Source organism: Oculina patagonica, chromosome 14, assembly GCF_052425735.1.
Source record: "Oculina patagonica isolate OP01 chromosome 14, crgOcupat, whole genome shotgun sequence".
In the NCBI taxonomy this organism is placed as follows: domain Eukaryota; kingdom Metazoa; phylum Cnidaria; class Anthozoa; order Scleractinia; family Oculinidae; genus Oculina; species Oculina patagonica.
Genome location: NC_135771.1, coordinates 19,168,661 through 19,196,601, shown reverse-complemented (window position 1 = coordinate 19,196,601; position 27,941 = coordinate 19,168,661). Strand labels below are relative to the sequence as shown.

The 27,941-nt window shown below is 39.6% G+C and overlaps 3 protein-coding genes across 9 annotated transcripts in view; 2 read left to right on the top strand and 1 right to left on the bottom strand.

Annotated features, from left to right (window-relative positions):
- Positions 1-27,941, top strand: part of LOC144638729 (uncharacterized) — a 58,406-nt gene that overhangs the window by 18,064 nt on the left and 12,401 nt on the right. The window contains exons 1-8 of one of the 7 annotated variants that reach the window (XM_078497964.1): positions 10,748-11,054; positions 12,068-12,226; positions 12,846-12,892; positions 13,406-13,625; positions 19,466-19,553; positions 24,461-24,610; positions 25,114-25,151; positions 27,122-27,257. The exons of 4 other annotated variants lie outside the window; for them this stretch is intronic. In XM_078497964.1, the coding sequence (XP_078354090.1) occupies positions 19,466-19,553; positions 24,461-24,610; positions 25,114-25,151; positions 27,122-27,257 (412 nt within the window). In that variant the 5' untranslated portion in view covers positions 10,748-11,054; positions 12,068-12,226; positions 12,846-12,892; positions 13,406-13,625. Of the gene's footprint in view, positions 1-10,747; positions 11,055-12,067; positions 12,227-12,845; positions 12,893-13,405; positions 13,626-19,465; positions 19,554-24,460; positions 24,611-25,113; positions 25,152-27,121; positions 27,258-27,941 lie in introns of those variants that run through there. 2 more of the 7 variants (XM_078497963.1, XM_078497967.1) reach the window with 2 other exon arrangements.
- LOC144638782 (tetratricopeptide repeat protein 28-like) lies at positions 4,105-7,673 on the top strand. Its single transcript, XM_078498036.1, has 2 exons — positions 4,105-6,693; positions 7,103-7,673. Exon 1 carries the CDS (start codon positions 4,350-4,352, stop codon positions 6,684-6,686), a length of 2,337 nt encoding a protein of 778 aa, XP_078354162.1. The 5' UTR covers positions 4,105-4,349; the 3' UTR covers positions 6,687-6,693; positions 7,103-7,673.
- LOC144638768 (uncharacterized) lies at positions 9,734-10,810 on the bottom strand. Its single transcript, XM_078498027.1, has 2 exons — positions 10,652-10,810; positions 9,734-10,393 (listed from the first exon to the last, which is right to left on the bottom strand). Exons 1-2 carry the CDS (start codon positions 10,789-10,791, stop codon positions 10,054-10,056), a joined length of 480 nt encoding a protein of 159 aa, XP_078354153.1. The 5' UTR covers positions 10,792-10,810; the 3' UTR covers positions 9,734-10,053.

Sequence of the window (27,941 nt, the reverse complement as noted above, 5' to 3'; positions counted from 1 at the left end):
TCTTGTTAAAAACTAATCAGTCAATACCTCTAGGGTGTCATAACAGAAGCGGATTTTTTAATTTAAAGTTTGCCAGCAAGTTATGGCGGTTTACGTGCGCAAATTTGAATTTAATGTCTTCTACCTCTTTCTGAAAGCGCTCTTTTAAAATTCCGCTTCTGTTATGACACACTACAGTACTCATAGTTTACCTATCTGCAGTGGCAAGTCATGAAGTTCTGTATCCGTGCTGTATTCTCTGCCACAAAATTGTCGGAAAAGTCCAAACTTTGAGATTTCCGAAGGTGTCCCGACCTAAATACGATCATTTTGCCAAGGAGAGATGTAATTATGGTAATTATATTCCACGCTTTTATGGTGAGAACAATGCGTTTTTAAAAAGGACACGATTGTTTATGCCGAATATTTTGTGATTACTCTAAGTTGCAATAATATTCAAATTTGAATGAAAATAAGTTCAAAGACTTCCTACAATCTGTATGAACGTATATCGCTAAGCGTTGTTTTAATATTAAAGAAACAGGGATTTTTTACACTGAATTACGCGCACGCACCCATATTTTTATCCAGTCATGAATGTCTCGTAAAGTTGTCGATGTCAGTCGTTGTACTTCGTGCATACGCTTTAAATAAATGCATAATGATGAGCCTAAGGTGTCCCCCGCGACCTTAAGCCAAAGCACTGAAAGAGGTCAGGTGGTCAAAAATTACCCGCACGATTATAAACTGCTTGCAGTTCTTGTTACACTATATTGTGTCAGTGTGGGATTATTGCAACTCAACATTGATGGGGCGAACACAGCTCATTTTTCTGAAACCATTAAAGGGACACTGTCACCAGTTTGCGACTTCAAAAACTCAAGAGCCTAAAGGCATATGGAAATGGCTCCCTTCTTTCTTCAACAACAATTTACTTTTTATCTCCATCTTGATGTGATCTGATGTACTACAGGTGCATTTCATGTACGAGAAGACGTATTTGCCAATTTTAGTACATTTAACCGAAAATCATTACAATCCCGTGAAAATAATCACTCAAATTATGTATGAATCCAATCACATAACACCGATTAATTAACCCCGCTCCGTAAACTCCTTCGCAGCCGTTATTTGGGTAGCCTTTCACGCAGTCGTTCTTAGGGGCGATCGTGTCTAGTGAAACACGTAGTTAGGTCGCTCAGAAACAAAAATCGATCCAGAGAATTCATTAGAAACAACTATTATGTAAAATGATTTAAATTTCCTGTTTTACTGCGAAGTTTCGCCCCCGGACTTTAAATGCAAATGCAATCTCGTGACTCAGCTCATGTTATCTCAGTACGATACAAGCATCACGCCCGTTCACGGTTTGCTAAATCTACTGTTCGTGGCTTCGTGTAAACTTCCTTTTCTCTGAAGGTTAGTGAATATAAGCTAAAATTTAGCATTATTTCCACTATTTTTTTTTAATCGAATCGAATATAGTATGTTGTCCTATTTTCCTACGATCCTAATAGTTCTTAAACTTAACAAAAGAAAAAAACTTAAACTTCTCAGATCGAGAGACTTTGAAATGTTTAATCTCCGAATAATCTGTATTTTCTACAGATATCCAGTTAGTTTTCGTGACTCAAAGACTCTTTATTAACTTTTATAATTGTTCTGAAAGAATCAGGCAATGTCGCAATTTTTGAGCTGAACTTTAACATGAAGTTTTCAGCGACACAATTTTCATGAAATTGGTGAATTGGTTTTGTTCTAACTGTTTTCGTCCCATGTTTTGTCATAGATCAAAATCCTAAAATTTAAAGATGGCAAAATCCGTTTTGCTTAGAATTTCTGGAAAAAATAACACCGAAATTATATAATTAATCCTATCGTTGTTGTTTGACAAGAATTTGAACTTCCTGTTTTGATCATGAAATCCAGCAGATCGCGTGCTAGTGCTCACAAGTGAATGCTAATGAAGGTCAATGATATGAATGCAGGTCTATAGCTAGTACAACGTTATTTTTGCTAAATCCACCGCAGTTTCGTGCCATCAATCGTCTGTACTACCTTCTTCAGTGTCAAAAGGCAAGTGTAGAGTAGTTAACGATCCTTCCACTGTAAAGGTTGTATTTTTCAGTCATGGCGCGAATTGAATTTTAAAAAAACGCGTAATAACAGTTTATAAAGACTTCTTTCGAAGCTTGCTCAGGTATTCTACAGTTTCTTTCTGATTGGAATTTTGATATTATTTGCTTGGTTTCAGTGAGTCATTCGGACTTTATCCCCTAATTGTTTTCTAGGCTAGTGAAGCTTACAGTACATCAATAATAGTTAATACTTTCATGATCTAACTGAACATTTAACGGCAGGGGCAATATTTGAGTCAGACGTGATTTTCATCACGATCACCAATCAACATTATCTTGGAGTACTTTTAAAACAGTAGGTACAATGATCTAATTCCAACTGGTAGTTATATGCAATAACATGCACGCTTTGATCAGATGTACCATTAATAAAGTATTGTCAAACTCCACTCAGTAAAAGAGTCGTAAAATTAGACTCGAGCCGGAGTTCATAAGCGAATAGTCAACGAGACGGGGCCTTCGGCCTCGTGCAGAAAAGAGTTCCAGTGTCAATGAGCGTCAATGGGTCATGAGTCTACGAGTAAAATTTAAAATTAGCTATTTATTTAAAAATAGTGCTGGCCTTACTAAGGAATCAGAAATAACCGCAAGCAAACTGGAGTGGACCTAACCGCATAACCGCAGGAGTGGAACTAACCGAAACCAAACTTGAGTTCTTCTTAGACTTTCTAAAAGTCGTTCGCTTCTCGTTTCTCGAGCTCTCGCGCTTCGCGCTCTGTGAGCTCAACTTGTAAGCAAGTCTAAGTTCTTCTAAACGAATTTGTATACAGGCAAACTGTCGTTTAAATAGCGGACAACCTCCTTTGTGTAAAAATCACCTTGACACATTGCTCATAGGTCCCGTCCACACTGATCCGGATAAATTTGAAAACGGAGTTTTTGCCTCGAAAACGGATAAAGTGTTTTCCGTCCATACTAATCTGAATAAATTGAAAAACGATACGCTACATCGCACGTAATGCTGCAACGCATGAACAGAGCTATTTGACGTCAGCGTTTTCGAAAAGCTCCGTTGTCGTCGTTCACACTACACCACCAAGCCGGCGTTTTCGTATTTCCCTTTTGGAGACCGTTTTCAGTACAGAAATCGCCGTTTTAGTGTGGACGGTTGGCCTATCCGGACGAAAAAAATGCGTTTTCAAATGTATCCGGATTGGTGTGGACGGGCCATAGACTCATTTGATTCATAAAAATAGGGGACCTCGGCCTCATCAACTATCACCTTAGCCTGTTTAGAACTGATTTAACCCCCGAACTAATTAATTGCTCTGTTTGACAAGAAGAAAGCATTTTCGGTGTTTCTATTGAAATATTGCAAAACGACTTAAGGTCATAACTGCCGCTTTCTTCGGGTGCTCCGGCAAAACTTCTACGAGTACATTTTGTATCATCCGATTGAAGCGAGATGAAAATGCTTTTTTATTTTTTTAGAGCGCTACGAAGGAAAAAAAACGGAAATCATTCGTTTATTACGATTATCGAAATGTGAATTCTCTTTACTCGCGCTAGTTCCGTTTCTATAGAGTTACCGTCAGTAAAAGAAAGTGAATAGATTTTAGCGTACACCTTCTTAAAACGTACTTGCTGACAAAAGCTTGCAAGGTGCAGGAAGGTGGAGATTAGTGTGTAAGTCTAAAGTGGCCGCCAATTCCACAAGTTAAATTTCTTTCTCTATTAATTTCTAACCAAAGCTGGTACGTATACAATGCCTATTCATGTGCTGATTGTTTGAAAAACGAAGGAGGAGCCATAATAATTTGTAGGTGTTTTTTCCAGTCTACAAGGACAAAACTTGAAAAAATCAGGCTGATTTTTTCAAGTTTTGTTCTTGTGGACTGGAAAAAACACCTACAAATTATTATGGCTCCTTTCTTCCTTCAACAACAATTTACTTTATATCTACATTTTGATGTACTACGTAGGTGCATTTCATGTGCGAGAAGAGATATTTGCCAGTTTTAGTACTTTTTACCGAAAAGCATCAAAACTTCCTGATGGCAACACAATAATATCACTTGCTTATCGCTTCAGTACACTTGCATGGTGATTTTTAACAAAATTGGACCACTATTCGTAGTTTCCATATGTCTTTAGGCTCTTGAGTTTTTGAAGTGAAACTGGTGACAGTGTCCCACCGAGAAATGTATTATATAAAACAGCGACATTAAATGACTCAATTGACCCGAACAAATTTGTTTAATATTTCAGGTGTGTACTTAACAGGTGGCAAGCATGAAGTCCGCATGGCATGCAAATCTTGATTATACCTTTGTTATTTTTAAACGAGGACAGCAAGCCCTAGAGCACCATGCGTACGACCTTGGCATGGCCAAAGTACGGGGGGACAGGGCTGGAGAAGGACGTGCCTACTGCAATGTTGGCAATGCTTACCAGATTCTTGGTGATTTTAAAAGGGCCATAGAGTACCATTCACAAGGTCTTGGCATAGCCAAGGAACTGGGGGACAGGGCTGGAGAAGGACGTGCCTGTTGCAATCTTGGCAATGATTACCAGAATCTGAGTGATTTCAAACAAGCCATAGAGTACCACACGCAACATCTTAGAATTGCCATAGAACTGGGGGACGGTGCTGGAGAACGAGATGCCTATGCTAATCTTGGCAATGGTTACCAGAGGCTGGGTGATCTTCAACAAGCCATGGCATACCACACGCAATGTCTTAGCATTGCCAAATCACTGGGGGACAAGAATGGAGAAGGAACTGCCTATGTTAGCCTTGGAAATGTTTACTACAGTCTGGGTGACTTTAAACGAGCCAAAGACTACTACACGCAAAGTCTTAGCATTGCCAAATCACTGGGGGACAAGAATGGAGAAGGAACTGCCTATGGTAGCCTTGGCAATGCTTACTACAGTCTGGGTGATTTTAAACGAGCCAAAGAGTACTTCGCGCAACATCTTAGCATTGCCGAAGAAGTGGGAAACGAGGCTGGAGTAGGTTGTGCCTATGCCAATCTTGGCAATGCCTACCGTTGTCTGGGTGACTTACAATGGGCCAAAATGTACCACCAGAAAAGTCTTAGTATTGGTAAACAACTGAGGGACTTGATTATGGAAGGAAATGCTAATTATTTCCTTGGTTGTGACTTTGAATTGTCTGATGCTTTGCACGAGGCTCTTGATTATAATCGGGCTAGTGTTAAGCTGTTCAATGACGCGAGAGCTCTTCTTCAATCTGAAGATTTGTGGAAAATTAGCTTTCGTAATACATATCACCAAGCCTACACTGCTCTATGGAGAACGTTTGTAAGGCTTGAAAAGACCACTGAGGCTTTGTGTGTTGCTGAGGAAGGACGGGCACAAGCATTGTCGGACCTCATTAAATTACAATATGGCTCTGACTTGCTTTCGTCTGAGCCATTTGATCCTAAAGTAATGATCTCTGACATATTACGTGTTACGTCTACAGTACAAACAGTTTTCCTAGCACTTGAAAGTAACATAATTCATTCATGGGTACTCTGCAACGGAACGGATGTTCAGTTTAGACAAAAAGAAGTAGAAGATGAAGCTGCCACTACCTTTTTGGAGTGTTTAATGAAAGCTGTATTCAAAGAAAATGGCATTACTGCTCGAGTTACCTGTGAAAATCGTTCCTTGGATGAGCTAAGAAAGAAATTACCGTCCAGTAAAGAATTTGAGCAGGAAACCGTAAAGGCACTGCACTGCGAAAACAATTCTTTGCACACCCTTCATGATTGGATTATTAGCCCCATTGCAGACCTGCTTCAAGGTGACGAATTAATCATTGTCCCGGATGGTCCCTTATGCCTGGCCCCTTATGCTGCATTTCTAGATGGCGAATCGAAATATCTAAGTGAATCCGTCAAGATACGCATTGCTCCTTCGCTAACAAGTTTAAAGCTGATCACAGATTCTCCTGAGGACTACCACAGAACGAGTGGAGCACTACTTGTGGGAGATCCTTGTGTGGAGGAAGTTACCAACGAACTGGGTGAACCCATTTTGTCGCCGTTGCCAGATGCGAGAAAGGAAGTCAAGATGATAGGTGAAATGCTGGGTATCAAACCTCTCATTGGAGAAAAAGCTACTAAAGAAGAGGTGCTGAGACAGATCGGTTCAGTTGCCTTGGTACACATCGCAGCACACGGTGATATGAAATCTGGCGAAATTGCCTTGGCTCCAAATCCTACACGAAAATCTAAAATCCCTAAGGAAAGCGATTTCATGATGAAAATTTCAGATGTGCAAGAGGTCCAGCTACGAGCAAGGCTTGTTGTGCTAAGTTGCTGTCACAGTGCACAAGGCACGGTTACGCCTGAGGGTGTGGTCGGTATTGCAAGGGCTTTTCTGGGTGCTGGTGCTCGTTCTGTTCTGGTTGCACTCTGGGCAATTGACGACGAGGCCACTATGGAATTTATGAAGAATTTCTACCAACATCTAAGTCGTGGGTGTAGCGCCAGTGTAGCTCTAAACCGGGCTATGAAATGTCTTCGAGAGTCAGAGAAGTTTGGTGCAGTAAAGTACTGGGCGCCGTTTGTACTCATTGTTGATGACGTCACGATCGAATTTGGAGCAAATCAATAAGGGCATAGTGAGTAGTTCTTTTTCGTAAACTTTTAACAGCGTGAAGATTGCAACTAGTTTTAATAGCTACCTTTAAATTTGTTCCGTATAGTGCAAAGTGTTCTACCCTTTAGGTCAGTTCATTACATTCATTATCACTCCTCGGTTGTCTTCGGACTTCTTCGGGTTAACATCGGCCATTTAAGTAAGTTTTCGGCAAAATTTCGGAAACCTTCTGAGGACTTCGTTCTTCTTCGGAAATGTTCGGGAAGACTTCGTGTCATCAGCCGAAAGAAGAGTTATACGTACTCCGTTTTGTAGTACTGCTCTTGTCCAATCAGAATCGAGTATTTTAGTTGAGTGCTTTAAATGAAGGTTAATTGAGATGGAATTTTTGATCGCAAGTGTTTACACATATTTGCCGTTTTGTGTTGCAGAAGCCAAGTCATCGCAGACAGAGAAAACTACTCAACAAGCTTAAACTTCAGTGAGAGAACAGTTATCCTGGGAAAATAACTTACCCCGGGGAACTTACATTCGGAAAAGAACTTACATTTTTGAGACAAGTATCATAGAAAAACATTGAGAGTGCTCCAGGAAAGTGGCTTTTTTTAAGTACGTGTAGAAGAATTCTTTCAAGTTAACCGTTACAAAATCACAGGGTATTTTATTTCAGTCTTTTTATTATCAATCAATCATTCAAGCGACTGACCGATGGTCAGTCAATCATTTACTCATTTATTATCCAAATTTAAGAGACACAGCAAGAGTTAATTTCAATTTTTTGTAAGTATTCAAGTTATGGGCGAGTTGACCGCCATTTTGAATAAGTCCATGTATGGAAAAAGCCGAAATATAGTGTGATATATTTAACACATAACATGAGGCATCTTGTGAAAAATTTTGCTGAAGAAATTTGAGATCTGTAGGTTCACTGGAAAACCAGTAATCACGTTTTTTAAATACATTTCTTTTTATTTGCATGTAAACATAATGATGTAAATTGACGTGAGGAAAGTCGAGCGATTTATAAAAAAAAACTTCATTTCCTTAAAAACTTTTTTTTGTTGTTTGCCTGGTCATTTCGGTGATTTGAAGTGACGTTAACGCCCGTTTTCGTTTCACTTTTCTCCTCTATAATTATGGGGTTAGCCCCGGTGGGATATTCCCTTTACTTAACAATTATTCACCGACGTGGAGGTGAATAGTACTTTGCTAATCACCTCCGATTCAACCAATCAGCTCGCGCAAAAAGCACTATTCACTTGTGTGTATATGGATAGCGTTTTGGCGCGTGCTGATTGCCTACTCAAACTCTGAATATTCTTTGCTATTCACCTCCGAGCAACGCGCGCGAGAAAATTGTAATCTTTGCAGAAATAAATTAGTCAAAAATCATCCTTTCGGGTTTTATAATCTCACTGTTTTAGTTTATACTAAAACAACTAAATATCTGCCACTACCCACCTCCACTTTGGTAAATAGTTGTTAAATATAGGCATGGCACTCCCAAAAGGTGTGGTTGTTGAGACGTCTTGACCATTTTGGTATTAAATAGAGTACAGTCAACTCTCTGTAAGACGGACACCGTCGGCACCGGCCCCAACTGTCCGTCTTAGAGAGGTGTCCGCTTTATAGAGAGTCGAGGTAACGTGACACCAGATATTTTGAGATGATAAAGCTAAACGGCTATGCACAACGAACACACGTCTGTTTTATGCCGCTTACTTCAGCAAAACCTATAAAGTGGAGCAAAAATATATCAGAAATTCAACTCGTTTGTTCATTACAAACGGTAATACAGTAAGTAGAAAACTACCTCTTTGGTGCCCATACGCTGAGAAGTAATACATTAAAGCGGATTATTTTTGGTAAGTTTGGAATTCTAAAGGCGGTGACTTACTATGCTATATGTCGATACCAAGTTTTGAAGTATCATTCACTAAAAAAAATAACTGTCCGTTGGCGATTTCAAAGTGTCCGTTGTCCGTCTTAAAGAGGTGTCCGTCTTACAGAGAGTTTTCTTACAGTAAAATGACTAAAAAACGGCAGGGACCATAACCAGGTGTCCGTCTTATGGAGGTGTCCGTCTCTGGGTGTCCTTTAAGAGAGAAATGCCTGTATGCTTTACCGCCAGGTCTTATCAAGTGGTTAAGAAGTTTTCTGTTTTCTGTTCAAAAAAGGTAAAGATGAATACGTCTGCATGTTGGAGTACAAACTTTCATATACTTTGGTCTGAAAAGATTAGCGATTCAAGCTCCAGGTATCCAAAATTATGAGCCGTGCTCCCATTTATGTACAAATGAGTGCGTTTTCATGTACGTTTTTCTATGGCCAACGAACACAACCCAAGTGAAGTCCTTTACCGGCGGTTGAGTTCTCCAGTTAGTTTTTACAACGTCTCTATGTCTAAAATGACGCACGACAATATCATGTTGTTGAAAAATGTCAACCTCATTCCCAGGGCCTCTCTCCTTTTTCTTCCTTGACGTTGGAAGAATGTGTGATGTAGAGATGCGGAGAAATCGGTTACACGAGATAGCTCAAGGAGTGTTTCATGTAATATGATTAAACACGAGAGACAGTATTTCATCGGGATATCCAAACATCGAGAAGAGAGTTGAAAATACAACGTGTAGCGCAGTATTTTTGACGAAATTCGAGGTGTTTGGATAGACGATAAAACACTGTCTCGAGTGTTTGATATATTTTTCAATCGAAACAAAAACTAAGGAGTAAACGGGGAAATAAAATCGTTAAAATCATGTTAATTTAGACCATGTATCCAAACCTCCTTTACGGTTGTGAGTTCCTTTGTTTTAACTTGATGAATTATTAATACGTTTGGGAAATAAACAGAAAGCGCCCATTTAATTAAAGCAGATTGGGGCCCGCCGCCAGCGAAAGCTTTTTTGGCAAAAGTGTCACCCCATGTCTCAAGCTCTCTACATGTTTTATTTAATCTATTTTCTATTTCAACACAACCCGTTGCACTATATCAGCTAAATTACCTTTTTATTTCTTTACAATATTGTTATGCTCAGACATGGGACATAGTAGCCACAAACCCAAACAAGAGAGATTTAAGTTTTCTTTATTTACAAGTTGCTTTAAAGTCATTTCATATATATTCTGCAAATAAAACGCATTTTTAACTACCGCTTTACACATTCACACTAAAAAACGCTCTTGAAAAGGAATGACAGTGGATTGGGGACTGGCCACTCAGTGTTAAATACTTCTAAAACTATTTCGCTGAACGCGATTTATGTACAAATACATTTCTCAATTTTATATAAATTTAGAGGGGCTCTCACTCAACACCGCCCCGTACAATTCAAAACAAAAAAATACACAGGCATAAAAAACAATTGAAGTAGAATAATTTTCACACTGTAGTTTCCCTGACAATTTTTTCCTTTGGAGGGCTGTGTGGGGCTATCTCGTCCAGATCCCTCTCGTCTTCAGAGGAATATTCCGGTGCGGTTTCAAAGGACGAGTTTGAATCTTGGCGAGTGAGACTTGAGGAGCCTTCAAGAGATATACTTATAGAATCACTGTCTGCTGACAAAGTGTTGTTATTTACGCCATTTTTGGATCGTTTGGCGAGTTTTTTCTCCATTTTAGACGCTTCTTTAGCTTGTTTGCGCCTGTGTTTGATTTCCTGAAGTGCTGAATGAATTCTAAGGTGAAGTCTGCTTTGCAGAATTTGATTTTCGTAATCTTTCCTGTTGTTACTCGCGGTTGACTCGGGCTCGCGTTTGGCTCGTGTAACGCTACAACTCTGCAGGCCCTCGACGTGGTGTTCAACTGTGTCCTTGGCTGCAGTGTGTAGCGCGCTTCGTCTGGTTTGGATCGAAGTAGTTTCAATCATGTTAAAATCATCTTTTGATCACGATTTTCAGAATGTACCGCCTGATGTGAACACCTTTCAAAGTGAAACATGTTCCGATGAGACTTACGGTAACTTCCTTTACCTCCTTTACCTTGCTCTGTTGAGGAATTCTTTAGCTTGATCCAGGTCTCCCTCTTCCAAGTGAAGAAGCCAACTTCTGCGCATGCGAATGAAGCCAAGAAGAAATCCTCTTGAAACACAGAAAGTGAGAAACTTGAAAACCGAGCACATCTAGAAATTAAGAAACTTCGCTACCTACCTATCAGTGATGCGGTCTGACTCGGACTCGGCTGTGACTCCGTCTCGGAGTTGACTCGGGAAATCGATCTTTACATCGATTTACGACTTATCAGGGCGATTTACAGCACGCAAAATGTGAGCTGTGTGAAGTACATGGTGTACAGGAGCAACATTTGAAATAGCGCCTGCCGACACCGCCTGAGAAACTTGTGGAAACTTCAAGACACATGAATATGTTGGAAGACTGAACAAAAGTAAGTAAAGTACAGTGTAAAGGAGGGAAATAATTCATATCATGCATTACAATCAGATTCTCAAGGCACGACAAAAACTGCTTGCTAATCATAATTTAAATAGCCGATTGTAATAAGTCGCATAACTTATGGTACATGCAAGTGCATTGGGTATTAAGTATGTTGGAGACGAAAAGAATGTTGAAAGTGTTTACTCGGGCAGAAAGTGGATTAATATCACTGTCGTGTAAAGTTTTGGAGGTCTCACATGAATGGCTTGCTACGTATCCTTCGAGAAAACAATGGAACAAACAACATAAACAATACCCCTAGCCCCAAACACCCTTGTTATTTATTTTATGCAGGGCGCCACTGAAAACCACCTTTTTGTGACGTGGGCTCCCTGCTAAAATATCTTTATTATTATTATTATAATGCTTATAGCAAAAATAGCGTTGACTTCACCTATTGTTATTAATGTGCCAACCAGAAAACTATTGGCTGGCGAAACAAAGAGTTCTTTTGTTCAACTTGTTGTACATTTATGCACCTATCAATGGTTTGCCCCAGGATGGGGGGGGGGCAACCCCAGGGGAATTTGAATTTTTTTTTAAATCCAGAGTCGAATTCCCCACCCCTGAGCACCTAGTGAATGTCAAATTTCACATATCTCCTCTTAAATTTCTAACCCAGCAGACCATTTTAGATGTCAAAATCCCTACCCTGGGAGAGCTTCACGATGTCAAATTCCCGTGAGTTGCCCGTCCCCCCCACCCTGTGGCTTAACATTGACAGGTGCATTATTTGCCATGGTTTTAATAATAACTTGTAGGGAATACAATATGGATTAGAAGCAGACTGTGTAGAAGGTGGCTGGAATAGGCAATATTATACTGTTCTATAAACCCCAGGTTTTCATGTCTTGAACTGCAAAACATTTATCAACTGTAAGAATGCAGGTGAAAAGTGAAAGTGATGGTGTTTCATGACTGACTCTTTCATTCATATTAAAATGATGTTTATCTCCATAACAGTACATCTCAAGTTCACAAGACGTGTCTGATCTGCCGTCGTAGAGCAACCCTCAACCTCCAGCTTACCCACACATTATTCCATACTCCCCTGGCCCTGTAGCAGGCCATAGGAATTCCTGTACACGTATTTCACCCATCAACACAACGCCTCGTGATACTGTAAGTGAAGTAACTTGTCAGGTTTTCTTTACAATTATTTAGTTTGCATTTAGCTGTCACTCAGTTTGCAAGCCTCAGTACTAAGATTATAATCTCCTCGTCAAGTCTGTCACCGACCTTGTTCAGCTGTTAGGTAAAATATTCCGGAGAACTCTATGGATAAAGGAATTAAACCATGCTTTAAAACCTGCCAGAAACTCTGAACAGAAAATCAAATTTATCCTTCAAATACCTTAAGATCAACTATAATTTTTTCGCACTGATTGTGTGTTGTTATTTTGTAACGCAAAAAGTAGGAATGTATTTGCGTTTACAAACAGAGAAAAATCGATTTATGACTAATCAGTTACTTCAAGTTTACTTATATAAAAGAGGCAATGAATGACTGCATGCTTCTTGAGCATTATATGCCAAAAATCAGGAAACATACTGACTTTTCAGCTATCCTTTTCCCAATGAACCTCTGGACACAACATTACAAATCTTGCTTCCCGTAGCAGAAGTTTGGAACAGGGAAATAGTAAAGAACATTTCATACTTAATCTTTTGGGCTCATTGAGTAGCAAAGGACTTGAGAATGTTGAAAAATAATTATAGCAGTATTATTTGACCATTGCAGTGACTCCAGGAGACGGAAACAGCAACCTACATCAAGACCAATTACAGGTAAATCTGTCGATAATCATTTTTTTGTCACGTTTTTTGGACCGATTGCCTCTAGTAATAAAAAGATCAAGCAAATCTGCAAAACTCAGCAAAAGATTTACAGTCAACTCGAACTCGAACCCTCACTAAGTCGAACCTCTTGCTAATTACTCGAACCAAAATCGATTTCCCATGGATTTCCATTATACATTTACTGTAAATTTACCCTCGGTAACTTGAACCCTCGATAACTCGAACCTCCCGCTTACTCAAACCAATTTTCATTTCCCTTAAGGTCATTTTTAGTGCAGAATGCACTATTGTGATGGTTTGGTGGGTTGTCGTCTGCTAAACCCCTAAACTACTAAACCGCTAACGTGGTGTAAACTTTTAATCACCAATTAATTAATTAATATCTTCTGTGAAGGGGGAGGGGATGGAGATATTTACCTGACAGGGTGCCCTTGGTAAAACGGGAAGTATATACTTATGATACTTATTATTGAAGAACTCAAAGGTATATATTTGTTTCAGAAAGCACTATGCTCTCCATGTGGTACTATTCTTTATGGAACAAAACACTTTGTGCTAAACGCATGCGCAGATTAATATGCGTCACGAACATCACGTGTTTCTTCCTGTGGGTGGATTCCTGTAGTCTCCGTGGCACCACAATAAAACCGCAAATTAATTGGTGTTACAGTAGTTCATGGGAAATAATTCTTGATATGGCAACGCTGCTTTCTTAGAAAAGGTGATCTAGCATCTAGCACAATTTGTGACCTTTCACGCGAAAACGTACACTAGCGGCTTTCTAGTAAACGGGTGAAATAAACGACTATTGAACGGGTTGTAAACGAGTCTTGAAGTCGTTTGAAATGAGTTCCACTGAAAGTTCAAACGGGTTATTAAGTATTCCAAACGGGAGGTTAAACGACTCTTACGGCTCATGAAGCAGACCCGTTTGCAAGGCTCATGAATTATTCTGAATGAGTAGCCAACCCGTTTGCAAGGCTCATGAAAAAATAATATTTAAGCGGCCAGTCATGATACCGAGTTTACTATTAAACAAAACTTAAAGAAAATCAAAACCCGCTTTCATACAGTTTTACGTTTTATTTAAAACTTAAGTTATATTCAACGAGTTACTAGAACAATGTTTCGATGCTTGACAGTGTGCAAACGTCAAGCGCTTTTGATTTGAGGTCGAGGAAATTTTACCCGGAATCCACTGTCGACTCGTTCCTGCAAACAAGCTCTCCCGCTTGAAAAAAAGCGAACAGCTTTGCTCTTTCAATTTGTAAACCGTCATCTTCATTGAACATTTTTCTTTTTCCAAACTTCACTTCAAATCAAAAGCTCCCTGCGTCTTGTTTGTTTGTGCGGCATATCAAAGTTTTGCAGTTTCGCAACTTTCGCAACGTCTCGGGTTTCAAGTTACAAGCAAAATAATCCCGCACGTCAAGCGATAGTTTTGAGTGAATTCGAGTCAACTTTGTTGAAGGCAGAGTATTTTACTGTTTCAATAAACTTTATACACGTTGTAAAAGCCAATATATTTGTTTTGAAACTTTGCCGAGACGCTTGATCAAAATGCAAATCAACGCGGCCGCCAAGTTGTCGCACGTGGGCTGAATCTGCAGACGGTCACGTAACTATTTCTGTTAAACAGTCACAGTGCTTTTTCTGTTTTTTAGCCATCATTGCTTTATAACATTCAATTATCGATACTCGTTTTATTCAAGATTTAAGTTTCATTCAGCAACTGTCCGAAAAATGTTTTTTTGACTCAAAACTATCGTCAAAGAATGCAAATATCAAGCGCTTTCGATTTGAGGTTAATTTTAAAGATATCTCCCGTGGGAATACACTGTCGGACGTGAAAAATCATTTTCTCAACCTTCCGGGTAAAACTTTCGATTCGCAGGCTTGAACTCGAAAAATTAAGGCCTGTGGAGGCTTACAAAGTATTTGACTTTTGCATTTTCACTTCGGCCCTTAAAGAAAATGAAAACGCATACAAGAGAAGTTTGATACTCATGCCCGCTCAGCTTCTTTGTTTACCACGACGAAAATTTGCTTCCGCTAAAGACGCTAAAGTAGCTAGTAAACGACAAATACCGTAAGGAACGTTTTCGCGTGAGAGGTCACATAATTATAACTTGTCCCTGAACCGATGAACAAACAGATTATTCAAGTCATTCGAATTGATGAATGTTTCCAGCGAACCGGCGACCAAGTCGTTCAAACGAGTGGAAATAAATTATTTTTTACCAAACGGGCGACCAAGTCGTTCGAACCTAATTATTTTTTTACCGTACGGGCGACTAAGTCGTTCGAACGAGTGGATGTGTTTACTAAACGGTTGACCGAAGTCGTTCGAACGAGTGCAAATTTTTTTCAAACGACTTACAAACGGGTTGTAAACGGGATCCCGTGTGAAACGGGAAAGTCATTAGTGTACGTTTTCGCGTGAAAGGTCACATTTAGAAAAACCAATACTTGAATTTATAAGTAAATCAATGTTGCACTGTTTGCAGAAAATAAATCACATTACCGTATCCATGTTACATACGTTTTCGACAAAAACAAAGGAATCATGTTACATGTTTTTGACGAAAACAAAAGTATCTTGTTTGCTGTTTCAATATCAAACTAAAATTTAAGCGAAAGAAAATTAAAATAACTGGGACTTGATTAGAAATTTTGTATTGAAACCTAACGTGGTGTGATTTTCAATGCGATAGAATTATTGTAGAATCTGTGGCATTACCGTAATTTAATTAGACTTTGAAAGCATCACAGCAATATGAGAGAAAAACAAAAGTGTCATGTTACATCCGTCACTTCCTTTCCTTTGATTTGTTCTCCATCGGTTGAACTAACCTCCCTATTATTTTGTAAAACCCCTGCCAGAGAGGGGCTTCGTATGTTTGCTTGAGCTTTCGTGACAGTTGCGACATTTCTTGTAAGAAATCTTCACATTACATGCTTTTCGTCTTCATGCTTGAGTGAGCGTGTGACGTGTTCACCAGACCCTGGCGAGAGCATGAACGGGACATGCTTAGCTAGGCCTAGACACAAATATCGCGAAAAATGCTATAAAAATCTTTTCAGAAATTCCCAGTTTTTCCCCTTTAATTATCTCTTAAAAAATCTCTAAATATCCCCAAATTTTGCTAAAAATCCCTAAATATCCCCAAAATTTTTGGTCTTTCTCGAGTGACAATGGGCTCAACTTCAATAGGAATAGCTTTACTTGGCTCCTCCGCTGGCTCCGTCATTTCTGAAACTTACTTCCCTTGGAAATCTTTGGGTGTATTAGAAATAGGAAAAAAACGCTGCACCATTGGATTTGGTTCAAGCAGTCACTTATTTGTAAACAGTAGAATGCAATAATTATTATCATTTCATAGGAATTATAGATAAAGCAGCAAAGAAAATATAACACTTTTTCTTTCAAATCAGTTAAAAATCCCCACAAATCCCATTTTTTTCTAAAAATCCTTAAAATTTTTACAAATCTCCTGATGCTCTAAAAATCCTAAAAAATATCCGGCTTTTGTGGCCTAGCCTGCGAATACAGCCGCCTCTCATTCGCATCCCGCAACGAAGAGCGAAACGAGAAGAGAGACGTCTGCGATTCACGGCCAGAAATTCCATACTGATGACGTTAACCACTAATTAGATTTCCCACACCACACGCAGTTGGTCTTGCATAATTATATTTTTTGTCTTCAGCCGCACATTACTTGCTTGATCACAAACACTTTCAAGGCAGTCAAGGACCCATTTAGGGGTCATTTACACCGGACAACTTCATCGCGAAAATTAGAAATCCCTATACGAGTTGCACATTAGTAAAATTTGGAAAAATAAGCTGCGAAATCACTAGATGACATTGTTTTGGAACTGGAGCGCAACTCTCGGAGGTGTTGGGCCGTAAATACCGATACCGCAACGATCATAACAATTCTTCTGAGTTAGTTTCTTCTTTCCCCGCTGTTTGTCAAATTAAAATTCTGTTTTTCTGTAGCATTTATTCTTTGGTTGTGGATGGTTCAGGTCGTTCAGGTTATCTGTATTTCACATTTTTGTTGCTTGTTTGTTTTGCCGGCTGCCTTTATGTCAACAATAAAAGTCAAGTGACAAAATTGATCTATTTTTAACGGCCGCTGTGGCGCGTCCTTTCTGTACATCTTGAGGTCGTTAATCTTGTTATAAAGCATTTTCTTTTTGTTTCCCAATTACGTATGAATTATAGATATTATAGAAATTCTAAGGTATAGCTTCGGTGTAGTTTCACAATCCTTTCCCCGGTCAACTTTTAGTCCGCAATAACATCCGGTTTTTTACCGTTCGTATAATGAAGTGTTATATTTCGCATACATTATGTAAATTAATTAGCTGACCAATCAGCGCTCCTGTCCGGATTCTGGACAGATTTACGTCATCAGTATGGAATTTCTGGCCGTGAATCGCAGACGTCTCTCTTCGCGTTTCGCTCTTCGTTGCGGGACGCGAATGAGAGGTGGCTTTATTCTCAGGCTATTTGTGGCCAGGCCTAGGGAATTGCGAAAGTTAGCATAAAAACAACAGTTGAAATGATTGTAAGTTAGCTTCCTTGTCTAAACACCCGCACTCTATTAAACGTCAACTGATCGGCACTGTGTGTGATGTTTCAATAAAGGAATTCCTTTTCTGTATATAGGTTGTCACATGATTTTCTGATTTGATTCTTGTCAAAATTGAAATGTATCACGATCGGTTGTTTAACATCTTGTAAAACATAAAACAGAGCTTCAAACTGAAAAGTGAACTCATTGTACTTATTCTCAATCGAAACTATTTTTGACTGGCGATATTGCATTCTGCACTAACCTTTGAGTCTGAGTCTTAATATAATGTTACCCTCGATAACTCAAACCACGTACGTGTCAAGTCAAAACAAACAGTGTACTGTAGTCAAAAACACGGTATTTATTTTGAAATAAACACACACACGAATCAGAGCCGCCCCCAAAATGCCTGTTTCACCGCCCTCTGACGCCCTGCTCAAAACACGAACTGTGCTCAAAACTGTGCCACGCCATTGAGGTGCTGCCATGGCATTTAGTTTGTTTGTGGAGGTTGATGCCGATTCTTCCAAATCCAACCTAACCCAAACTTTCAAGGATAATCAATATTAATAGATTTATTGAGAAGCGTCACCTGGGCTGTATTAAAAGTAAATCGCATTAACTCTCGCAGTACCCGGACTTCCCCTGCTGCTTTGCTTTGTTTTGTTTCACATTACCTTATGTTATGACTTATACAGTTATTTTGAAATGTATTGTTCCATTTTCACTCTACTTCTCAATATTATAAGTAAATTTGATTGAAATGTACAGTAGACCATTTTTTCCTTATTTCCGGTCATTTGTTCTCAACTTCTGATATCTCAAACTCCTGATAACTTGAACCTTTTTCAATTTCCCTTGAAGGTTCGAGTTATCGGGAGTCAACTGTATAAATACTAGTATGGTATATGTCAATATTGATCACAGTGAGCTCGTATTAATGGATCTTTCCTATATTGAGAACAATTTTTAGCAGTGATCAACACTGATCAAAGAGAAATCATTCATTTGTGTCAATCATTTCATTTCTGTTCATAGCCAGCGTAGCTTGGCGTTCTAGTCACTCGGGGAGAGCGAGAAATCGCGTGCGCGAGCAAAGCGACGGCGGAAGGCAGAAGGAAAGAAAGAACGCCAGCCGCCAGACGCCTCTTAAACGGGAGAAATCTTTCGAATTAGCGGCCTCCAGAGGCCGCTAATTCCCATTGGCTAAAATTGCTTATCTGTCCTGTGATTGGTTTGTTGGCTTTAATTTATTCCAAATGACTCATTCGCATGCACGCAACATTCAGGCCGCTCAATTAGCATTTGACAAGTGACGAATGAAGCAAAGCAGTGTGAATTACACATGGATGCTATTGCAGGCAAACAAACTCGGCAGTAATCATTAGAAACTTTAACTGGTTTTCTTCCCCCGCTTCGACTCGCAGATGATTTTTTCTTTGGACCTCCCAAATTTGCAGACATTTTGCAAAAACGAATAATGAGCCTGATAACTTTTCCGGGGTTTATTTGTCTTGTACATCCTGTACCACACGTGAGTTTGACAGAACATGTCACCTTTTTATTTCCGGTCTTTACAAATTACGCGTATTATTTACATAATTAGGGGAAAAGATTTCTCCCGTTTAAGAGGCGTCTGGCGGCTGGCGTTCTTTCTTTCCTCCTGCCTTCCGCCGTCGCTTTGCTCGCACGCGCGATTTCTCGCTCTCCCCGAGTGACTAGAACGCCAAGCTACGCTGGCTATTCTGTTCATTTCTGTCAATTAGTTTGGTGATCACAGGTTAGAACGATACAAGTAGGTTGCAAAGAGTAGAATGCATGTGCAAAGAGCCTAATTATCATAAAACCTGTTGTTTTGATATATAATTCAGGATTTTTTTATGAGAAACAGTTGGTTTGTAGTTAAGAAAGAAGTATCAATAGATCAAATACTAGGTCATAACTAAGTTTTCAACAATTTGTTTTCCTTTGATAGATGTCTGACAGTTCAGAGGAAAGTTCTTCCTCTGCTGACACTTCCACTGCCAGTGGAATATCAGGAAGTGATCACGATTGTACAAAAGGTTGGCAGAATTCTATAAACTGCATAAATTTAAATAATGAAAGAACTCCCCATTTAAACCAAATGGTAAGCTTACTTTCCGGTTCTGGCATTGTGTATGCCAGGATGACAGAGTCTATCTAATCGGGTATGTGCTGCTTTGAAGGGGAAGGTTGGGTAAGGTTTTCAAGCAGTTTAGTCTGTGATAGGGTATAGAAATCAGAGACAGAGACGTTTTTGTTCTGGTTCTAGCGTAATAGTACACAACGCCAGAACCAGGTTATCCTCCCCCGGAAGACTAGTGTGCATGTTTTGGAAAAGTTCTGCACTGTTGGTACATGTCACAAAAACCGTGACGAATTCTATGCTTACCTCCAGGACCTTTTGAGAGGGAGATCCTGATCCGTGGCGAAGTAGCAATACAGTCACAGCAGTCAGTTCCTGCTATGGAAATCAGAATAAGTTTCGGCAGTGAGGGCCTACTGGCCCAGGTGTGGCTCAAGCGTCTCTTAAGCTTCTCTTTAACAGTATTGAAATACTACTGGATAAAATAGTTTTCAAATACATTGTACCATCGAGCACAATTCCTAGGTCTGTCTAGTCTCCTTCACACCCGTTTTTTGGGATGTCACGCAACGCTCCCCCCACCCCCTAAAGAAACCTTCTTTTGGAGGAGCGTTATGTGACATCCCAAAAGCGATTGCGAAGGAGACTAACGTTTGTCTCTCTCTGTGTTAACCCAAGGGATTAGGGTTAAGCCGTTTCAAGTTAAGTTTAGGATCAGAGTCAGCCTCAACCTTTAGATCGCGCTTTTAATGCAGTAAGCTTTCACGCCAGTTTGCTTGCAGCTAGCTTTCACTGCAGTCTGCTTGCGGTTAGCTAATTTTTGTTGTATAGGGGTAAGACTATTTTAATCTGTTACCGTTAGCTGTAATTTGAGGTGAAAGTGAAATAAAGATTGATTGTTGTGATAGACTGAATACGTTTGCTGGTGTTGCCACTTTATACTAGTTTTGCTTTCAGTTAAGTGCCGCCGGCTTGCTCTCACTTCTATCTCCACTCCTTACATCATCACACATCTACAAAATCCCGCGAAAACAAGATAAACTAAGGCACGAATTGATTGATTGATTGATTGATTGATGAATATTTAATGAGGCACAGAAAAAATTTTTGCGAGCGGATGTCCCCTGCGAAATCCTCTAAAGAATTTTTTAAAGTCTAAAACCAGGTCACTTCTCGGCAACTTTGTCGCGGCAGCACCCAAGCTGACCCTGCAAAACGCGCGTTGACAAAGTTTCCGGCAAGAAACCTCTTGTTTTAGGCTTTTTATGCGGCCTGGCTCAAAACTATAGTTTTAGCTCAAGTGCGGCTGCCAGGTGGTTGAAGGACATCATTAAGTCTGAATACCCGTAAGTTTACAGCATCGCTCGAAGAACTGAGCGATGTTTCTGCCTTTGTTTTGTACAACAGCGCTGTTTATAGCGCTTCGGAAAAAATGTTGCACAAACCAAGGTAGTTTTGAGCCTGGCCGCATAAAAGCCTAAAACAAGAGGTTTCTTGCCGGGAACTTTGTCAACGCGAGTTTTGTAGGGTCCGCTTGGGTGCTGCCGCGACAAAGTTGCCGAGAAGTGACCTGGTTTTAGACTTTAAAAAATTCTTTAGAGGATTTCGCAGGGGACGTCCGCTCGCAAAATTTTTTCTGTGCCTCATTAAATATTCATCAATCAATCAATCAATCAATCAATCAATCAATCGATTCGTGCCTTAGTTTATCTTGTTTTCGCGGGATTTTGTAGATGTGTGATGATGTAAGGAGTGGAGATAGAAGTGAGAGCAAGCCGGCGGCACTTAACTGAAAGCAAAACTAGTATAAAGTGGCAACACCAGCAAACGTATTCAGTCTATCACAACAATCAATCTTTATTTCACTTTCACCTCAAATTACAGCTAATGGTAACAGATTAAAATAGTCTTGCCCGAAACAACAAAAATTAGCTAACCGCAAGGAGACTGCATTGAAAGCTAGCTGCAAGCAAACTGGCGTGAAAGCTTACTGCATCAAAAGCGCGATCTAAAGGTTGAGGCTGACTCTGATCCTAAACTTAACTTGAAACGGCTTAACCCTAATCCCTTGGGGTTAGGGTTAAGCTTTTTTTTGCGTTAGGGCTAGGCTTTCGCGTTAGGGCTAAGTCTGTAACCCTAATCTGAAACTCTAACCCCGACCCTAAGGCCTTGGGGTTACCTTTTACGTTAGGGCTAGGACTGTAACCCTAAAAATTTAGCTGACTTCATCGTTTTGAGAAACAAAAGGTTTCCTTTGTTTATCGTTTGTAAAAGAAAAGTCAAAAAGACGCCGCGCCAGCAAAAACGTTGTCTTTTTGCATGTGTAATTTTTCAAAAACGAAACAAAGACCAGTGAAATGAAAGACAGGACAGTGTTAAGCACACGTAAACAAACCTGCATGCGCAATTTGGAGCTGTTTCGATAATGTTCGAATTAGCCAGAAATTCCAGGGGCCGTTCTTTCCCGCAGGTCTTCAAATTTTAATAATAATAATAATTTATTAATTTATATTGCGCTTTTTAACATATAAAATGAGGAAAAGCGCATTACAATATTAAAACTTAAAAATATTAAAGTATACTTACTATATACATTACAATATTAAAGCCTAAAAATATTAAAATATACTAGCTACCGGGGTATATACACATTATTGACAGGAGCTAAAAGTTAAAAAAGCTAATTTAAAAAGATAATTATGTTTAAGACAAGATTTAAAAATAAAAATAGAACTAATATTACGCAGGCTAGCTGGAAGTGCATTCCAAAGTGTAGGCGCACTGACACTAAAAGATCTGGCACCAAAAGACTTTTTCATTTTCCCTTCTGGGTGCACTAAAAGGGTACCTGAATTTATAGAGCGCAGTGAATAGCGTGCGTGCTTCCTTACCTTAATCAAGTTACTAATATAAGTTGGAGCCATGCCATTTAGAGCCTTAAAAGTTAAAAGTAAAATTTTAAAATGAATTCTATATCTAACCGGTAACCAGTGTAATTCTTGTAAAACGGGCATGATATGATCATATTTGCAACTCGAAGTAAGCAGCCTAGCCGCGGCGTTCTGCACTCGCTGCAATTTAGCAATCTCGCAGTCCGGTAGCCCATAAAGAAGTCCATTGCAATAATCAATTCTACTAGTAACAAACGCGTGCAAAACCAATTCTAATTTATCCCTTGCTAGAAATTTATAACCAAAAAAATGCAGCACTACAAGACTTAGAAATATGAGTCGACATAGAGAAATTAGAGTCGAACCAGGAGCCTAGATTGCGCACTTCAGACACTGGCTTGATATCTGTTGTGCCAACACGGATTGTACAATCATTAATTTTCAACAGTTGCTGTCTAGATCCGGTAATAAGAAATTCAGTCTTATCATCATTTATCTTTAATTTATCCTGGTACATCCATTTCCTTAAGTCACTGATACATCTCTCCATGGTACACACGGCCTCCGCTTGATCTGGTGGACTATTGGAATTGAATGACAGGTAGAGCTGAGTGTCATCAGCGAAACAGTAGGCGTCGGGCAGGTGGGCTTGTACTATCTCGAAGAGATAAAGAGACAAAGATAAGCGGACCTAAGCAGCTCCCCTGTTTACAAAGCACTGAAATTGGAATACGTCAAATTGCAATAATTTGTGTTGCACGCACCAAAAATTATCAGCCGGCACACACGAGGGGACATGTCACTGTGGCATGTCCCTGCTACATTTTCTTGCGTGTGTACACATTGTGATTTTGTCGCTGCTACATGTCCCGCTACACGCCCCTGCTACATGTCACCTCAGTGTGAACAACACATGATTTTGTTGCTGCTACATGTCGCTGCGGCATGTCCCTGCGTCTTGTCCCCATGTGTGCGGAGACCTTAAAGGTCAAATGAACAGAAATTTCAAAATTCCATTTTAACCAACCAAATACTAAAACTATCCATTATTGAGTGAAATTAAAAGAAATGTTTCCTTTCCGAGCCTTAAAGCGCGAATTACAGCAAAAAATATGAAGATTTCCGAAGGCTTCACGAAAACGTTTTTGAATGACTGTGCACTGAAATGGAAGGAATGAAACGAGTTTGTGGCGTCATAATTGGTGTTTTTGAAGACGACCGCAGACCGATTCCGCAGGCCACACTAGTTGTCTAGCAAGAGAACAGGAACGTCAGTTGACGACGGCGCACGCATTAAAACTACCCACATATAGGTTTCGCGCGCATAACACCCACACGTGGGCATTTTTAATGCACGCGCTGTCATCAACTGATGTTCCCGTTCTCTTGCTAAATCTGTCTAATAGAGAGCTTTTTAAGCAACGATGACGGCAGCGTCAACGACAACTTTCCAGACGTATTCTGCTTATTTATCACTTTAAGAACTAGCTTCCGCTGAATATTCAAAGAAAGTGTTTGACCCCAAAATAGAAAAACCAAAAATTAGCTGTCGTAGCAGACGTTGTCCAAAATAAGCAGAATTTGGTCATTTCACGTTGTTGTTCTGCAGAGAACGGCTTTCAATTGTATCAAGATTCAAAACGCATGTGCAGATAATTCTGCTCATTAACATTAAATGCTAAAGAGAAAGAACAATAAGGAATCCTGATTTGTTTTCATACCAGCGTGCATTCTTTCTATGTCTCATGTGATATGCAAATCGACAGCAAAGAATACTTTAAGCTATTTTTGAGGTTTAGCTATTTTATTTAAGAATACGCGCGTCTCTGAACAACAACCAACAAACAATCAACTGAAAAACGGCCGAACAGAAAGAAATAACTGCTTGAAATGTCACTAAACACATTCTGCAGAATCGGTCTGCGGTTGTCTTCAAAAAAAAATTGTTATCAATCATTCATCAACTCAATAGGCATAACCAAAGAAGAAGAAAACTGTCTACTTAACAGTGATCTGTTAAAGGAGAGAGGCTATTTAGGTGATGGTGAGACATCTCCTAGCGAATCATCTACGCAAAAAAGCCCGGATTCAGAGGATGCCACTTCTGAAACGTCCAATAATGGTACAGTTAAACTAAAGTTAGAGCTACATCCCATCTCTGCTGCCTTTATTCTAGGGCAATTGGTAGCTGTTCCCAGATATTAAAAGAAAGAATATTTAGAACCAAGGTTAATTAAGTGTTTCATATTTTAAAATATCCATTGTAAAAGTCATGTTTTACACTGACATTTTTCGTGTATCTGTTCTAACTTAACGTTTTTGGTTTCTTCTTTATAACACAACAGACTCTGGTGGTGAAAAGGATGAAATTCAGCAGAAAAGAGATCTTTTCCCAGAGGTCATTAGTGAGAATGACAGCTCATCATCTTTAGTTTCGTCTGAACTAAAACGTGATGACATGATTTCTCGCCCAAACTGCTCTTTAAATTGGAAAATTACGAATCAGTGACAGTGGATCATAGACTACGTTTTTCAGTAATAAAAATGGAGTCGAGAATTTCATTTCATAGCCACTTTAATACAAAGGGTTCAAAATATTTATAGTTATTGTTGTTTTGCTTTTAGTGGTGGAAGCTATCCATCCTTCATCCAACGATTTGAAGGTAAATGATTGAAGTCATGTAATTCGCTCATAATTTTTTTAGGGGTGGTGGTGGTGGGGGGGGGGGGGGTTGTAGGGGGGATGACGTACCTTATAAAAATTATATGCTATTTTGGGTATGTGCCACTGGATGTGATCCTATTGTTACCTTTCATGTCTGTGACTGGGCTCACTATATGGGGAAAAAATAATATATATCATTTTGCTTACCCAAACCCCTTAATCAGTTTGTTTTAAAATATGAAAAAATAAAGAGCGGATGTTGTAGTATTTTTGAGAAAATTTTAAAGAAAAGCATCCTCTTCACTTCTGGTCTGAGTTTAGTGTACAATTTAACTCTTGAAGTCTGAGATGGGATACTCATTTTTAGATCCCAGCAAACACCCCCCGCCCAAGCATTTCCAAGGACCTTCTAGGGCATACAGGGAGATCTAGGTGGAGAGCGAAGAACACTATGAAAGTAAAGTGTCCTGCCCAATCAAAAAGCGAAATGACCTCAGCCAGGGCTTGAACCAGAAATATTTCTTGATATTTTCTTTGTTGATGTTATAATTTAACTGTTGTATGTTTTTTTTTTTTCGAAAAAGTGCAAATAAATAAAAAATCTGAAATCTGAAATCAGTCCAGTGTGCCAATTTAACCTTTAGGCCACTTAGGCCTAGTTCAGACGTTGTGCTTCTGCCATGCAGAACTAAATTCAGGAATTAAGTTGAACAAAAGCACGGCAGAAGCAGGGCGTCTGAATCAAACTTTTGAATTGAGGTCGGCAAAGCAATTTAGTTCGATTCATAAATTCATAAATTATATTAATGTTTTTTGGTGGGATTACGTTCCCGCGAGGAGTTACGATTAGACCCGAGAATAATTCTTCTTTACGGAGTATGCCATTCTCGGATCAATTTAGGTTTCTGGGAAACTGCTCACCTACCCCTCCCCAAACCTAACATTTTGTCCAAAGCGATAAGTAAGGGTTAATGTTAGGTTTGGGGAGGGGTAGGTGAGCAGTTTCCCAGAAACCTAAATTGATCCCCATTCTCTTCCCCATAGCCCTTTCGTTTCTCTTAGCCGGCTGGGCCTTGGCACGAGAAAACGAAGGACTCTGGGGACACAGGATTTCATGTCCTAGATTCTAGGACTTCCGGTCCTCGTGTATGCAGACATGACGTTTCAAAAGAATGTATGAGAGAGTCGTTACGTTTTCGACTTCCGTTTTGGAATTCTTTGTTCCAAACAGCCAATAAAAATAATTCGAATTAATTCAAAAATCCCATGTCCCCAGAGACCTCCATTTTCTCGTGCCAAGCCAGCTAAGAGAAACGAAAGGGCTATGGGGACGAGAATGGGAGTATGCGCAAAACCTCGTGCCCAGGGTCTTCTCCGTTTTCAGCCGACATTTTGAAAAAACATGGCGGCCAGCCAAAGGAAAACATTTGGAATTTTCTCTGCTAAAAAGCACTTTGAGGATGTTTCATTCAACGAAGTAGACGACACTTATGAGAGGGAGCAGGGCAAAGAAGAAGCTAGCGCGGCTGAATCTGAAATAAGCAAGTTTTTGGAAACCGCAGTCGGTACTTTCAAAAGGAAAAGTTTTTTCTGTTGCTTTTCTTTGCGTCTTTTTCTTGAGTCTTGCAATGATTTTAACAGTAGGAGTTTTGCTGCAATTTGGAAAACGCGCCATTTTTGTTGGAACACCGCTGACTAATTGTTATGTAGTTTCAGTACTCCTGAATTTGGTATGACTCTGGCACGTCGTCTGAATCAGAGTCGTGCTTCTGTTGGTAACAGTCGACCCTAATTGCAATTTAGTTTGGCAAGGCAGAAGCACAACATCTGAACTAGGTCTCCTTAGCAGCCGTTATTGATGAGCATTGCGTGACATCCCAAATAACGACTGCGAAGGAGACCATAGGCCACTATTGCTTCTTTTGATTTTGCTGCTTCTTTTTTTGTGACTGGTTTTACTTTAAACAGGGTGGACTGCAGTTCCATATAACTTTGACTGAGGAGTTGCCTGATGATGGTAAATCAGGAATAGCCTGCTTTCATGGGATAGGAGATGTCTATTTGATGAAGACCTCCCCCTGGACGTTACATGGAATTGTTCCTGGTAAGGAGTTTTTTGCACGTTTTTTACTATGCAAATAGCATGGAAATTAAGGTCAATGATGCTTCACTCAGTAGTATGATAAATGTAATGGAAATTGACTCTGCTCAAGTGCCTCTTCACAGTTGACTGTGAAGATCATCGATTTCTGCTCAGGTTGTCGAAATGTTCTATTAACAAGTCACCAACAACTCAGCGATAGTACTTTTTAGGAAAACCCTACCCAGGCAATAACTCTACAAGAAGCACTTAAAGTTATTACAAATTTGGCACTCAAAGTGAAAAGCTTCGGATTACTCCATGTCAAAACGAATGTCGTACAAAACAAAATAAAAATAAAAAAGGCCTTCAAAATAAATAACTCTAACCAAGAAGGAACAGCAATTTTCAAGAACATTCCCAGGTGAATAAAGGTCATTTAAAGTGGATTGTTTCTGAAGTGTCAGAAGTATAAATAAACATGCAATTTCAATATATGTTCAACCGGTATAAATGCGTAGCCAAACACATCGCGTGTTCCAAACTATGCTTATAAGTATTTCACTGTAGCCTGTAGGCAGCGTTTTATATTGCCAAACGTACATGTAATTGTCCAGGTAAGAAAATCTATAAGTGCAGTTTAGTTTTATTATTAAACATTGTAGTCACTAGCTGTCTTCCCATTGGCTAAGAGCCTACAGCTAATTC

Excerpts from the sequence above, each read along its gene's own strand:
- LOC144638782 (XM_078498036.1), top strand. The coding sequence starts at position 4,350 with ATGAAGTCCGCATGGCATGCAAATCTTGATTATACCTTTGTTATTTTT.
- LOC144638768 (XM_078498027.1), bottom strand. The coding sequence starts at position 10,791 with ATGTGCTCGGTTTTCAAGTTTCTCACTTTCTGTGTTTCAAGAGGATTT. Across the intron at positions 10,394-10,651 it reads GAATTCCTCAACAGAGCAAG|GAAAGATTACGAAAATCAAA; the intron begins GTAAAGGAGGTA and ends GAGTAACAACAG.